The sequence below is a fragment of the Lutra lutra genome, chromosome 8, assembly GCF_902655055.1.
Source record: "Lutra lutra chromosome 8, mLutLut1.2, whole genome shotgun sequence".
NCBI classification, from domain to species: domain Eukaryota; kingdom Metazoa; phylum Chordata; class Mammalia; order Carnivora; family Mustelidae; genus Lutra; species Lutra lutra.
The window spans coordinates 40,533,892-40,547,398 of NC_062285.1; the positions used below are offsets into that span (position 1 = coordinate 40,533,892).

The window sequence follows — 13,507 nt, forward strand, 5'->3', positions numbered from 1 at the left end:
TCATTGTGGCTTTGATTTGTAATTCCCTGATGGCTAGTGATGTTAAGCATTTTTTCATCTTTTGTCTCTTTGGTTTATTCTTTTTTTTTTTTTTAGTTTTTTTATTTTTTCAGCATAACAGTATTCATTATTTTTGCACCACACCCAGTGCTCCATGCAATCCGTGCCCTCTACAATACCCACCACCTGGTGCCCCCAACCTCCCACCCCCCACCCCTTCAGAATTCTCAGATCGTTTTTCAGAGTCCATAGTCTCTCATGGTTCACCTCCCCTTCCAATTTCCCTCAACTCCCTTCTCCTCTCCATCTCCCCTTGTCCTCCATGCTATTTGTTATGCTCCACAAATAAGTGAAACCATATGATAATTGACTCTCTCTGCTTGACTTATTTCACTCAGCATAATCTCTTCCAGTCCCGTCCATGTTGCTACAAAACTTGGGTATTCATCCTTTCTTTTTTCTTTTTCTTTTTTTTTTTTTTTTTTTTTTACAGCTTTATAAACATATATTTTTATCCCCAGGGGTACAGGTCTGCGAATCGCCAGGTTTACACACTTCACAGCACTCACCATAGTACACACCCTCCCCAATATCCACAACCCCACCCCCCTCTCCCAACCCCCTCCCCCCATCAACCCTCAGTTTGTTTTGTGGGATTAAGAGTCACTTATGGTTTGTCTCCCTCCCAATCCCATCTTGTTTAATTTACTCTTCTCCTACCCCCTCAACCCCCCATGTTGCATCTCATCTCCCTCATATCAGGGAGATCATATGATAGTTGTCTTTCTCCGATTGACTTATTTCGCTAACCATGATACCCGCTAGTTCCATCCACGTCGTCGCAAATGGCAAGATTTCATTTCTTTTGATGGCTGCATAGTATTCCATTGTGTATATATACCACGTCTTCTTTATCCATTCATCTGTAGATGGACATCTAGTTCTTTCCATAGTTTGGCTATTGTAGACATTGCTGCTATAAACATTCGGGTGCGCGTGCCCCTTCGGATCACTACGTTTGTATCTTTAGGGTAAATACCCAGCAGTGCAATTGCAGGGTCATAGGGTAGTTCTATTTTCAACATTTTGAGGAACCTCCATGCTGTTTTCCAGAGTGGTTGCACCAGCTTGCATTCCCACCAACAGTGTAGGAGGGTTCCCCTTTCTCTGCATCCTCGCCAGCATCTGTCATTTCCTGACTTGTTAATTTTAGCCATTCTGACTGGTGTGAGGTGATACCTCATGGTGGCTTTGATTTGTATTTCCCTGATGCCGAGTGATATGGAGCACTTTTTCATGTGTCTGTTGGCCATCTGGATGTCTTCTTTGCAGAGATGTCTGTTCATGTCCTCTGCCCATTTCTTGATTGGATTATTTGTTCTTTGGGTGTTGAGTTTGCTAAGTTCTTTATAGATTTGGGACACTAGCCCTTTATCTGATATGTCATTTGCAAATATCTTCTCCCATTCTGTCAGTTGTCTTTTGGTTTTGTTAACTATTTCCTTTGCTGTGCAAAAGCTTTTGATCTTGATAAAATCCCAAAAGTTCATTTTTGCCCTTGCTTCCCTTGCCTTTGGTGATGTTCCTAGGAAGATGTTGCTGCGGCTGAGGTCGAAGAGGTTGCTGCCTGTGTTCTCCTCGAGGATTTTGATGGATTCCTTTCTCACATTGAGATCCTTCATCCATTTTGAGTCTATTTTCGTGTGTGGTGTAAGGAAATGATCCAATTTCATTTTTCTGCATGAGGCTGTCCAATTTTCCCAACACCATTTGTTGAAGAGGCTGTCTTTTTACCATCGGACATTCTTTCCTGCTTTGTCGAAGATGAGTTGACCATAGAGTTGAGGGTCCATTTCTGGGCTCTCTATTCTGTTCCATTGATCTATGTGTCTGTTTTTGTGCCAGTACCATGCTGTCTTGATGATGACAGCTTTGTAATAGAGCTTGAAGTCCGGAATTGTGATGCCACCAACTTTGGCTTTCTTTTTCAATATTCCTTTGGCTATTCGAGGTCTTTTCTGGTTCCATATAAATTTTAGGATTATTTGTTCCATTTCTTTGAAAAACATGGATGGTACTTTGGTAGGAATTGCATTAAATGTGTAGATTGCTTTAGGTAGCATAGACATTTTCACAATATTTATTCTTCCAATCCAGGAGCATGGAACATTTTTCCATTTCTTTGTGTCTTCCTCAATTTCTTTCATGAGTACTTTATAGTTTTCTGAGTATAGATTCTTAGTCTCTTTGGTTAGGTTTATTCCTAGGTATCTTATAGTTTTGGGTGCAATTGTAAATGGGATGGACTCCTTAATTTCTCTTTCTTCTGTCTTGTTGTTGGTGTAGAGAAATGCAACTGATTTCTGTGCATTGATTTTATATCCTGACACTTTACTGAATTCCTGTACAAGTTCTAGCAGTTTTGGAGTGGAGTCTTTTGGGTTTTCCACATAGAGTATCATATCATCTGCAAAGAGTGATAGTTTGACTTCTTCTTTGCCGATTTGGATGCCTTTAATTTCCTTTTATTGTCTGATTGCTGAGGCTAGGACTTCTAGTACTATGTTGAATAGCAGTGGTGATAACGGACATCCCTGCCGTGTTCCTGACCTTAGCGGAAAAGCTTTCAGTTTTTCTCCATTGAGAATGATATTTGCGGTGGGTTTTTCATAGATGGCTTTGATAATATTGAGGTATGTGCCGTCTATCCCTACACTTTGAAGAGTTTTGATCAGGAAGGGATGCTGTACTTTGTCAAATGCTTTTTCAGCATCTATGGAGAGTATCATATGGTTCTTGTTCTTTCTTTTATTAATGTGTTGTATCACATTGATTGATTTGCGGATGTTGAACCAACCTTGCAGCCCTGGAATAAATCCCACTTGGTCGTGGTGAATAATCCTTTTAATGTACTGTTGAATCCTATTGGCTAGTATTTTGGCGAGAATTTTTGCATCTGTGTTCATCAAGGATATTGGTCTGTAGTTCTCTTTTTTGTTGGGATCCTTGTCTGGTTTTGGGATCAAGGTGATGCTGGCCTCATAAAATAGTTTGGAAGTTTTCCTTCCATTTCTATTTTTTGGAACAGTTTCAGGAGAATAGGAATTAGTTCTTCTTTAAATGTTTGGTAGAATTCCCCCGGGAAGCCATCTGGCCCTGGGCTTTTGTTTGTTTGGAGATTTTTGATGACTGTTTCAATCTCCTTACTGGTTATGGGTCTGTTGAGGCTTTCTATTTCTTCCTGGTTCAGTTGTGGTAGTTTATATGTCTCTAGGAATGCATCCATTTCTTCCAGATTGTCAAATTTGTTGGCGTAGAGTTGCTCATAGTATGTTCTTATAATTGTCTGTATTTCTTTGGTGTGCGTTGTGATCTCTCCTCTTTCATTCATGATTTTATTTATTTGGGTCCTTTCTCTTTTCTTTAAGATAAGTCTGGCCAGGGGTTTATCAATCTTATTAATTCTTTCAAAGAACCAGCTCCTAGTTTCGTTGATCTGTTCTATTGTTTTTTTGGTTTCTATTTCATTGATTTCTGCTCTAATCTTTATGATTTCTCTTCTCCTGCTGGGTTTAGGGTTTCTTTCTTGTTCTTTCTCCAGCTCCTTTAGGTGTAGGGTTAGGTTGTGTACCTGAGACCTTTCTTGTTTCTTGAGAAAGGCTTGTACCGCTATATATTTTCCTCTCAGGACTGCCTTTGTTGTGTCCCACAGATTCTGAACCGTTGTGTTTTCATTATCATTTGTTTCCATAAATTTTTTCAATTCTTCTTTAATTTCCTGGTTGACCCATTCATTCTTTAGAAGGATGCTGTTTAGTCTCCATGTATTTGGGTTCTTTCCAAATTTCCTCTTGTGATTGAGTTCTAGCTTCAGAGCATTGTGGTCTGAAAATATGCAGGGAATGATCCCAATCTTTTGATACCGGTTGAGACTTGATTTAGGACCAAGAATGTGATCTATTCTGGAGAATGTTCCATGTGCACTAGAGAAGAATGTGTATTCTGTTGCTTTGGGATGAAATGTTCTGAATATATCTGTGATGTCCATCTGGTCCAGTGTGTCATTTAAGGCCTTGATTTCCTTGTTGATCTTTTGCTTGGATGATCTGTCCATTTCACTGAGGGGAGTGTTAAAATCCCCTACTATTATTGTATTCTTGTCGATGTGTTTCTTTGGTTTTGTTATTAATTGGTTTCTATAGTTGGCTGCTCCCACGTTAGGGGCATAGATATTTAAAATTGTTAGATCTTCTTGTTGGACAGTTCCTTTGAGTATGATATAGTGTCCTTCCTCATCTCTTATTATAGTCTTTGGCTTAAAATCTAATTGATCTGATATAAGGATTGCCACTCCTGCTTTCTTCTGATGCCCATTAGCATGGTAAATTCTTTTCCACCCCCTCACTTTAAACCTGGAGGTGTCTTCGGGTTTAAGATGAGTTTCTTGTAGGCAACATATAGATGGGTTTTGTTTTTTTATCCATTCTGATACCCTGTGTCTTTTGATTGGGGCATTTAGTCCATTAACATTCAGGGTAACTATTGAGAGATATGAATTTAGTGCCATTGTATTGCCTGTAAGGTGGCTGTTATTGTATATTGTCTCTGTTCCTTTCTGATCTACTACTTTTAGGATCTCTCTTTGCTTAGAGGACCGCTTTCAATATTTCCTGTAGAGCTGGTTTGGTGTTTGCAAATTCTTTCAGTTTTTGTTTGTCCTGGAAGGTTTTTATCTCTCCTTCTATTTTCAATGATAGCCTAGCTGGATATAGTATTCTTGGCTGCATGTTTTTCTCGTTTAGTGCTCTGAATATATCATGCCAGCTCTTTCTGGCCTGCCAGGTCTCTGTGGATAAGTCTGCTGCCAATCTAATATTTTTACCATTGTACGTTACAGACTTCTTTTCCCGGGCTGCTTTCAGGATCTTCTCTTTGTCACTAAGACTTGTAAATTTTACTATTAGGTGACGGGGTGTGGACCTATTCTTATTGATTTTGAGGGGGGTTCTCTGAACCTCCTGGGTTTTGATGCTTGTTCCCTTTGCCATATTGGGGAAATTCTCTCCAATAATTCTCTCCAATATACCTTCTGCTCCCCTCTCTGTTTCCTCTTCTTCTGGAATCCCAATTATTCTAATGTTGTTTCGTCTTATGGTGTCACTTATCTCTCGAATTCTCCCCTCATGGTCCAGTAGCTGTTTGTCCCTCTTTTGCTCGGCTTCTTTATTCTCTGTCATTTGGTCTTCTATATCGCTAATTCTTTCTTCTGCCTCATTTATCCTAGCAGTGAGAGCCTCCATTTTTGATTGCACCTCATTAATAGCTTTTTTGATTTCAACTTGGTTAGATTTTAGTTCTTTTATTTCTCCAGAAAGGGCTTTTATATCTCCCGAGAGGGTTGCTTTAATATCTTCCATGCCTTTTTCAAGCCCGGCTAGAACCTTGAGAATCGTCATTCTGAACTCTATATCTGACATATTACCAATGTCTGTATTGATTAGGTCCCTAGCCTTTGGTACTGCCTCTTGTTCTTTTTTTTGTTGTGAATTTTTCCGCCTTGTCATTTTGTCCAGATAAGAGTTTATGAAGGAGCAAGTAAAATACTAAAAGGGTGGCAACAACCCCAGGAAAATATGCTTTAGCCAAATCAGAAGAGATCCCGAATTGTGAGGGGGGAGAAAGGGGATAAAAAGGGGTTCAGAAAGAAAAAAAAAAAAAAGAAACTATTAAAAAAAAGAAAGCCGATAAAGAAAAAATATAAAAAGAGGAAAAATATATATATATATATATTAGATAAACTATTTAAAAAACTTTAAAAAAGAAAACGGTAAAAGTTAAAAAAATTTAGCAGAAGAAAAGAAAAAGAAAAAAAAATTGAAAAAGAAAAAAACATTAAATTAACTGCAAGGCTAAAAAATCATGGGGAGAAAGCCATGAGTTCCGTGCTTTGCTTTCTTCTCCTCTGGAATTCTGCCGCTTTCCTTGGTATTGAAACTGCACTCCTTGGTAGGTGAACTTGGTCCTGGCTGGGTTTCCCGTTGATCTTCTGGGGGAGGGGCCCGTTGTAGTGATTCTCAAGCGTCTTTGCCCCAGGCGGAGTTGCACCGCCCTTACCCGGGGCCGCGCTGAGTAATCCGCTCGGGTTTGCTTTCGGGAGCTTTTGTTCCCTGAGCACTTTCCGTAGAGTTCCGGAGGACCGGAATGAAGATGGCGGCCTCCCGGTCTCCGGCCGGAGGAGCCGAGAGCCCGGGGCCCCACTCCTCAGTGCGCCCTCAGAGAACAGCGCCCAGTGACTCCCGCCACCCTGGCCTCCGGCCGCGCTCCGAGCTGACCGAGCCTGCGACTGGTTCAAGGCAACCCCGAGCTGAGAGTCACTCCTTGGTTCTGTCTCTGTAGCCGGCTTCCCCGTTCTAATACCGGTAAGCTCTGCGACACTCAGACACCCCCGATCCTTCTGCGACCCTGCGGGACCTGAGGCCGCGCTGACCCCGCCTGGGCTTCACCCCAGTTAAGCCTCTGGAGCGATGTCCCTCAGCGGAACAGACTTTTAAAAGTCCTGATTTTGCTCCGTTGCTCCGCCGCTCGCCGGGAGCCGGCCCCTCCCCCCGCGGTCTATCTTCCCGTCGCTTTGGATTCACTTCTCCGCCAGTCCTACCTTTCAGATAGTGGTTGATTTTCTGTTTCTAGAATTGCTGTTCTTCTTCTCTTCAATCTCCTGTTGGATTTGTAGGTGTTTGCAATCTTTAGACAAGCTATTTAGCTGATCTCCCGCTACCCGAAGTAGTCTCAGCCTGCTACTTCTCCGCCATCTTGACTCCTCCCCTCCGGTTAAGTTTATTCTTAAGTATTTTATTATTTTGGTGCAATTGTTTTCTTAATTTCTCTTTCTGCTAGAATAGTGACATTTTAAAATGAAACTATTATAGCAGTCTTTCAAATGTAAAAACCAGAGATGACACCTATCCAAATCTATGTATTGTTCAGTCAGTAGTCATTCACTATCCCAGCTTTCTGGAAAGAATATCTTCCAATAAGAAGTCTTTCCAAGACTCACTAAGTCAAACTGAGAAAGTCAGTTATCATATGGTTTCACTTACTTGTGGAACATAAGGACTAGCATGGAGGACACTAGGAGAAGGAAGGGGAAAATGAAGGGAGGGAAATCAGAGTGGGAGATGAGCCATGAGAGACTATGGACTCTGGGAAACAAATTGAGGGTTTTAGAAGGGAGGGGTGTGGTGGGGGGGATGTGTGAGCCTCGTGATGGGTATTAAGGAGGGTATGGATTGCATGGAGCGCTGTGTGTTATAAGCAAACAATGAATCATGGAACACTACTTCAAAACCTAATGATGTACTGTGTTGTGACTAATATAATATTAAAAAAAGACTCATTGTATGATGATTTACTATGTATTATTCTTAAAAGCATTGTGTTATGGAACTAAATTAGACAAAACAGGAGAAAATAACCCTAAAAAATTAGGAATTTCATATTTTAGGATTATACCAGTGAACAAAGATATTTTGACTATGAACAAAGATCTAATTTCCCTCTCTCCATATATATATATATATATATATATATATATATATACACACATATACATATGTATATATATATGCATGTGTGTGTGTGTATGTTAGTCTCTCTAATTATCTATCTAATATCTGTTTATCTATCCATCCCAAATTTCTATTTTCTAGATCGACTCAAAGGAACAGCTGGTCAGAGAGACACACACATAAACTTGAGAATTATTAAACATACTTTCATTTCATGATTGAAACTAATAAGTATTAAAATAATTTAGGTGATAGTAGTTATAAATGATATCTATGATGGAATGAACACTGGCTTGGGAATCATGAAAATGGAGCCTAGTCTGAACCCTTTCTCTTGGGCAAGTCAGTTCCCCTCTTCTGGACCACTCTAAAATGAGATGATCAGAGTACTTGGCTTCTAAGGTTGATGATGAATGATTTAATGAAGCATTCCTGAACTAATCCTGTTTCTAATACCAAGAAGAATGGGGGAGTATGGGATCTGGGTTGAGGTACCCCTGGCCCAGAACTGATTCAGCTTCCTCCTGATCTCAGTGTCACTGAGACTGAGGAGGAGGAGGAGGATAGGATAGGGTTGTGCATGGATGTGGCTGGGAACCCAGCTGAGGATAGGTAACCCAGGGCTGAGGATGACACCTGTGCTCTGTCTCTGTGTATCCCTATAGGCTGCAGTGGGTAAAGGTGAATAAGTAGGTGGTGCACATTTCTTTTCTCATATAGTGGACTGATACTCATCTGGTGATTTCCACTTCTCAGAGTTGGGATATGTCATTCCTTAATTCAAGGGTGGTCAGCACATACAATGGTTTATTTATTCTGACACTGAGATCTGGCCGCCATTAAAAGTTGGCTACCTCCTGTGAAGTGTGTAAACCTGGCGATTCACAGACCTGTACCCCTGGGGATAAAAATATATTATATGTTTATAAAAAATAAAGTTAAAAAACAATAAAAAAAAAGTTGGCTACCTCCAGTTGGTCTTAATGCTTATTTAGAATAACATGACTGATAGTGATGCTCTGGATACTCTAAGAGCCCTAAATTAGGAGTCAGAAGTCCTATGCGCTGGTCCTTTTTCTCATTGGCTTGAGGTTATCACTTAATATCCCCGGATCCTTATCTGTAGAAGCAAAATTTGGCCAAAGTCCCATCCAGCTCTAATGTGTGACTCCACAAGAGTGAACCCACTGCATTGTACTTGTTGAAGGTGCTGGGCCTGCCACCAACCCACTTCATTCAGACGGCTTCCAGGAGACAGACATTCTTTGGTAAGTCCCAGGTCTAATGCTCTTTCTCCAATTGTGATGATGAAGTCTCATAGACCTTGGAGGTACCCCCCCATACCTAAACATCATTCAGTGCTCTTGCCCTTGGCCCATCCCAAAGGCAAGCTGTGACTAGGAACTTCTGCTAGAAAAGGAAAAAGCTGCTGTGAAGTGGTACCAGAAAGCACGATGGAAATGGGATGGGGGAGTCACATTGGGAAGGAGGTCTTGGCGTAAAAATGACCAGGTTCCTGCTCAGAAGATCTATCAGCAGAAATTGAAACTTCAAAGCCTATAATGATGCCCTTTCCTGTAAATTCTCCTTACTTCTGCAAGCAGCTTGCCCCTTCACACTATGTACTGTGCAGGGAAGTCAAAGAACAGAAGCTTCTTTCTAAGAATAGTGGGAAATTTCTTTGCTACATTTTATGATTATTGAAACATCATTCTTTCCTGCTGAAAATCTCTTAATCCTCCAAATCTTTTCTATGCCAGAATCATCACAACTTTTCTATAAAATGGGTAAATAAAGGCTGTTAGAACAGTTTGGCTGTGCACATGTTGTGACTTGCTAGTTATGTATAGGACAGTTACCTAATTGCTGGAATTAAGCCTCCTCCATTGCCCCATGCTGCCCACCCCACATCATAGTTCCCAGGCTCTGGATTTTCTGATCCTCTGCCTTTCTATTTGACTGGTGCTGTATGAGATGGACAGGTAGATCAACAAGGTCCAACTGAGGCAGGGCTTCCAGGGCATTATACAAATAGATAAAGTCAGTCCCATATCTAAAATCCTTTTAAAGACCCACAAAAACCTAAGGGTTTATTATGTAGAAAAATCCATAGTGACTAGAAGTTTGGCCAAGTGGAGTGAAGCCAGACATGAGATAGACACAGATGGGGCTCTGCACCATCTGGAATGACATTTCTGACCAGCCCAGTCTCATCAGGATAGTTCATAGGCTTCTATTGGTTATGGAATTGCCATCATTCCTAGCCCTCTCATCTCTTATTTCCACTCAAGAGTGCCTTCAAAATGGGGCAAATCTCTTACTTTCTTTCCACAGCTTGCCCTATCAATAAAAGAGTTAAGGGACGCCTGGGTGGCTCAGTTGGTTGGATGACTGCCTTCAGCTCAGGTCATGATCCTGGGGTCCCGGGATCGAGTCCCACATTGGGCTCCCAGCTCCAAAGGGGAATCTGCTTCTCCCTCTGACCTTCTCCTCCCTCATGCTCTCTCTCACTGTCTCGCTCTCAAATAAATAAATAAAATCTTGAAAAAAAAATAAAATAAAAGAGTTAAAAATACCCTAATGGGGGATTCATGGACAAAAAGGTTTTAGTCATGTTGATGGTCAGTCAGTATACATTAGTTCAGTCATGTGGGGATTAAAATGTAATCTACTTCTGCATCATTTGGTAAAAAGCCCCTTCCACAGCGACAGGTTCCCTGGCCTCTTTCCCAGGACCTGTTGGACACACCATTATCCAGAAACTAAAAGTTTAAGCCCAGGCAAGCAGAGAGGCCTCCATGACCCTGTTTCAGTACCAAAGCTATCATCATTTCTGATTGGTTATCACTTGGCATTCTAATGGTTAAATCGTTGAGACATCATCTTGTAGTCATGGTTGGAGCTTCAAAACCTTCCCTTTGGGCACAGTCAGCATCCTGGCTGTCTTTGAGCAGTGCCCATGCACTAACCCTTCTTCTAGAGTAGTCTGATGGCAGGCAGGAAGATCTAGCTGACTTGTTTGTAACATACATAGAACAATGGAACTGGCCTTTTAACCCCAGATATGCTTTTAGCATTTACCACTTCTAATTTAACCTTCTGAATTTCAAAGGATTTAGGGAAAGAAAAGAGAACATTGTTGTTCCCTCTTGCCAAAGGCATTGTGGGAAGAGCTACATCTTAAGCCTAGAACATTAAATTTAAGATTATACATTGTGAAGGACACTGAAAGTAAAGGGATATAGGGCATCTGGTAAGAGGGTCTGGTTCATAGAGAATGGTTTTTATCATCAGTGAGGCTTTAGAATAATGTGGTTTTGATAGCAATATCCACATGACTTCAATTCCTGCATAAGAAAGGGCTTTATCGGGATGGGCATCTTCTTCAGCATTGCCCAAACTTTATGCGATTATAAGAATCAGTTGGAGACACGAAAAAATGCTAATTTTTATGATCTTCCTGTGTAACCTATAATATAGCAGATTTGAGGTGTGGTGGAAGAGTCTGTATGTTTTTGACGAATGATCTTTGTGATTCTTATAAGTTTGAGAAACACTTAGTTCACTTCAACTCTTGACTCTCCCTTCCCCAGATTTGGGCTGCCAACAGCTCCTCAACTCCCAGCTACTTGTAGTTTACACCCCCTGTTAGCAGCAAAGTGATGTTGCTTCAAAGGCAGTAAGATATTTAGGTGCTCCAGGTCACAAGAAGGGGATGGAGAGATAAAGATTTATTAAATATGGGGGAGTGTCAGAGAGGTGAGGAAAACTTGTACAAGAAATACAATTACATAGTGATTACTTTAGGAGCATGTGAGCCTGAATATTCAGTCTTTTGTAAAAGAGCAACATAGGATCCAATGGGAGCACTGGTGTCATAGTCAAAAAGGAAAAGGGGTTTGTAGGAGTTCACAGTACCTATGCCCTATGCAATATTCCCAGCTCATTTTTATGTCTGTAAATACACATACCCATGTTTGTCTATACACATATATACAAATTCGTGGTCTCTTCTAGGAATTCAGTGTGAGCAGATGTTCTTTTTGAGGCCCCACATGTTGCACTGATTACAAAAGTAATAGAAGGGCTTCGTTATGCACCTTCTAGAATATGTCATGTGAACCCCACTGAGTTTTTGTGAGGTGTCAGTATAACGTGTAAACAAACTGTGTGTGTATATTCACATCCATCCATATGCAGATTTACAAGGTGTGAGTATAAGTGGTCACTTTTTCTAAACATGCATAACTTTTCTGAACATGATGTCCAGACGAGTGACCTCACCTTCAAAGCATTGCACAGAATATTTTAGGGAAACTTCTGGAGCTATCTCCAGGACTTCTTTCTAGGCATGATAAATACATTTGGTGAGAGTTTTAATCAATCAAAATAACTGAAAGAAGTCATTTCCAAGCTGTGTCTTAAGCAACAAACCAAGTTTAATCATTCCAATTTATGGACAGAATTTTGATGTGGCTATAAAAAAGTAATGAGATTAATTTGCTTGTGTGGCTTATAAAAGAGTTCTGAAAGCAGATGATTCTCCTACAATGACTTTCTTACTGTACTTCCATATTCTTAATTTATTGGGTTAGTGGGAAAGGAACAATGGCATAGATAATCCAAGAATAGACAATACCTTTTTTTGTTCAGAGCTGAGTGGTTTTGTCACTTCAGATTTATTTTATTATTATTATATTATTATTATTCATTATAATTATTATTGTACCCTGGTTAAGGTTAAGCCATTTGATTTGGGGAGGTGGGAAGGAGGCTCAGAACATATTGAATGGGGGGAAAATTGTAAAGTTTAATTGCATCCATTGTATAATCTACATAGGACTCTTTCCGTCTGAGATGGAAGTCATGTGTGTGGAGGAGGGGGCTAGTGTAGGACAGATCTAGAGCTGCAAAGACCCCTCCAAGAAACAGCATGGTTGAGTGAACAGCTTGATGTGACTAATGTATATTAACACATGGAACTAAACACAGAATGTTGTATCTCTAAAGATTCCAAAGGTTTTCCTAAAAATATGACCAACAACAGGGGGAAAAAAAGATACCCGGATTCCAAGGATCTCACGGTGGTGCTGAAAACCTACGACACCAGCTTCCTGGACTTTCTCAGAAGGTGTTTGGTGTGAGTTTGCAAGGGTGTCTTTGCCTCTGGGTTTCCTCTTATAGAACATCTTTTTTTTTTTTTTTTAAGATTTTATTTATTTATTTGACAGAGAGAGATCACAAGTAGATGGAGAGGCAGGCAGAGAGAGAGAGAGGGAAGCAGGCTCCCCGCTGAGCAGAGAGCCCTATGTGGGACTCGATCCCAGGACCCTGAGATCATGACCTGAGCCGAAGGCAGCGGCTTAATCCACTGAGCCACCCAGGCGCCCCTGGGTTTCCTCTTAAAACACTGTATTTTCCCACATATTTGCTGGTGAAAAGTCTGGGGCTGGAACATAGTTATAAAAATAAAAAATACTGACCATAGAGCTTGAGAGTCTGTAGAATACTTTCCCTCATCAGACTGTTCTCTTCTGTTCCTGGGTGATTAGCAGGGCAGAGGATTTGCTCCGTTTTGAGATGTGGAAGCTGAGGCTCAATGACTTACCCTGGACTAGTGTGTGGATAGAGTTTGCCTTCTTGTTCTCAGACTGCCTGGGCAGCAAAGTTGTAGGCCAGTTCTAAATAGCTTCTGCTTCAGGAACTGAGGTAAACCTCTTGCATGTTGTAACTGTTTGCATACACACCCAGTGTATGGTTTCCGCCCCTCCTTCCCCTAGGATTCACAGCCTAGATTAAAGGATTAGGGAAGGGATGGTTTATAAAGCATTTACTATGTACAGCTTTTTTTTTTTTAGAATCTATATGCTAGTTTTGACTCTTAGAAATTAGGTTCTGTATTTCGATGAAGTTATAGTGAAAAAAAGGAATAGTACATAAAG

The 13,507-nt window shown here is 40.7% G+C and overlaps 1 protein-coding gene across 9 annotated transcripts in view; it reads left to right on the top strand.

Annotated features, from left to right (window-relative positions):
* DYRK4 (dual specificity tyrosine phosphorylation regulated kinase 4) overlaps positions 1–13,507 on the top strand; it is a 55,336-nt gene that overhangs the window by 38,302 nt on the left and 3,527 nt on the right. For 8 of the 9 annotated variants that reach the window (XR_007129581.1, XM_047742705.1, XM_047742706.1 and 5 more), the window contains 2 exons: positions 8,773–8,833; positions 12,576–12,705. Coding sequence is in view for 8 of the 9 variants with exons in the window: in XM_047742705.1 (XP_047598661.1) it covers positions 8,773–8,833; positions 12,576–12,705 (191 nt within the window). In the remaining variant the exon portion in view is untranslated. The remainder of the gene's footprint in view (positions 1–8,772; positions 8,834–12,575; positions 12,706–13,507) is intronic. The other variant, XM_047742710.1, reaches the window with a different exon arrangement.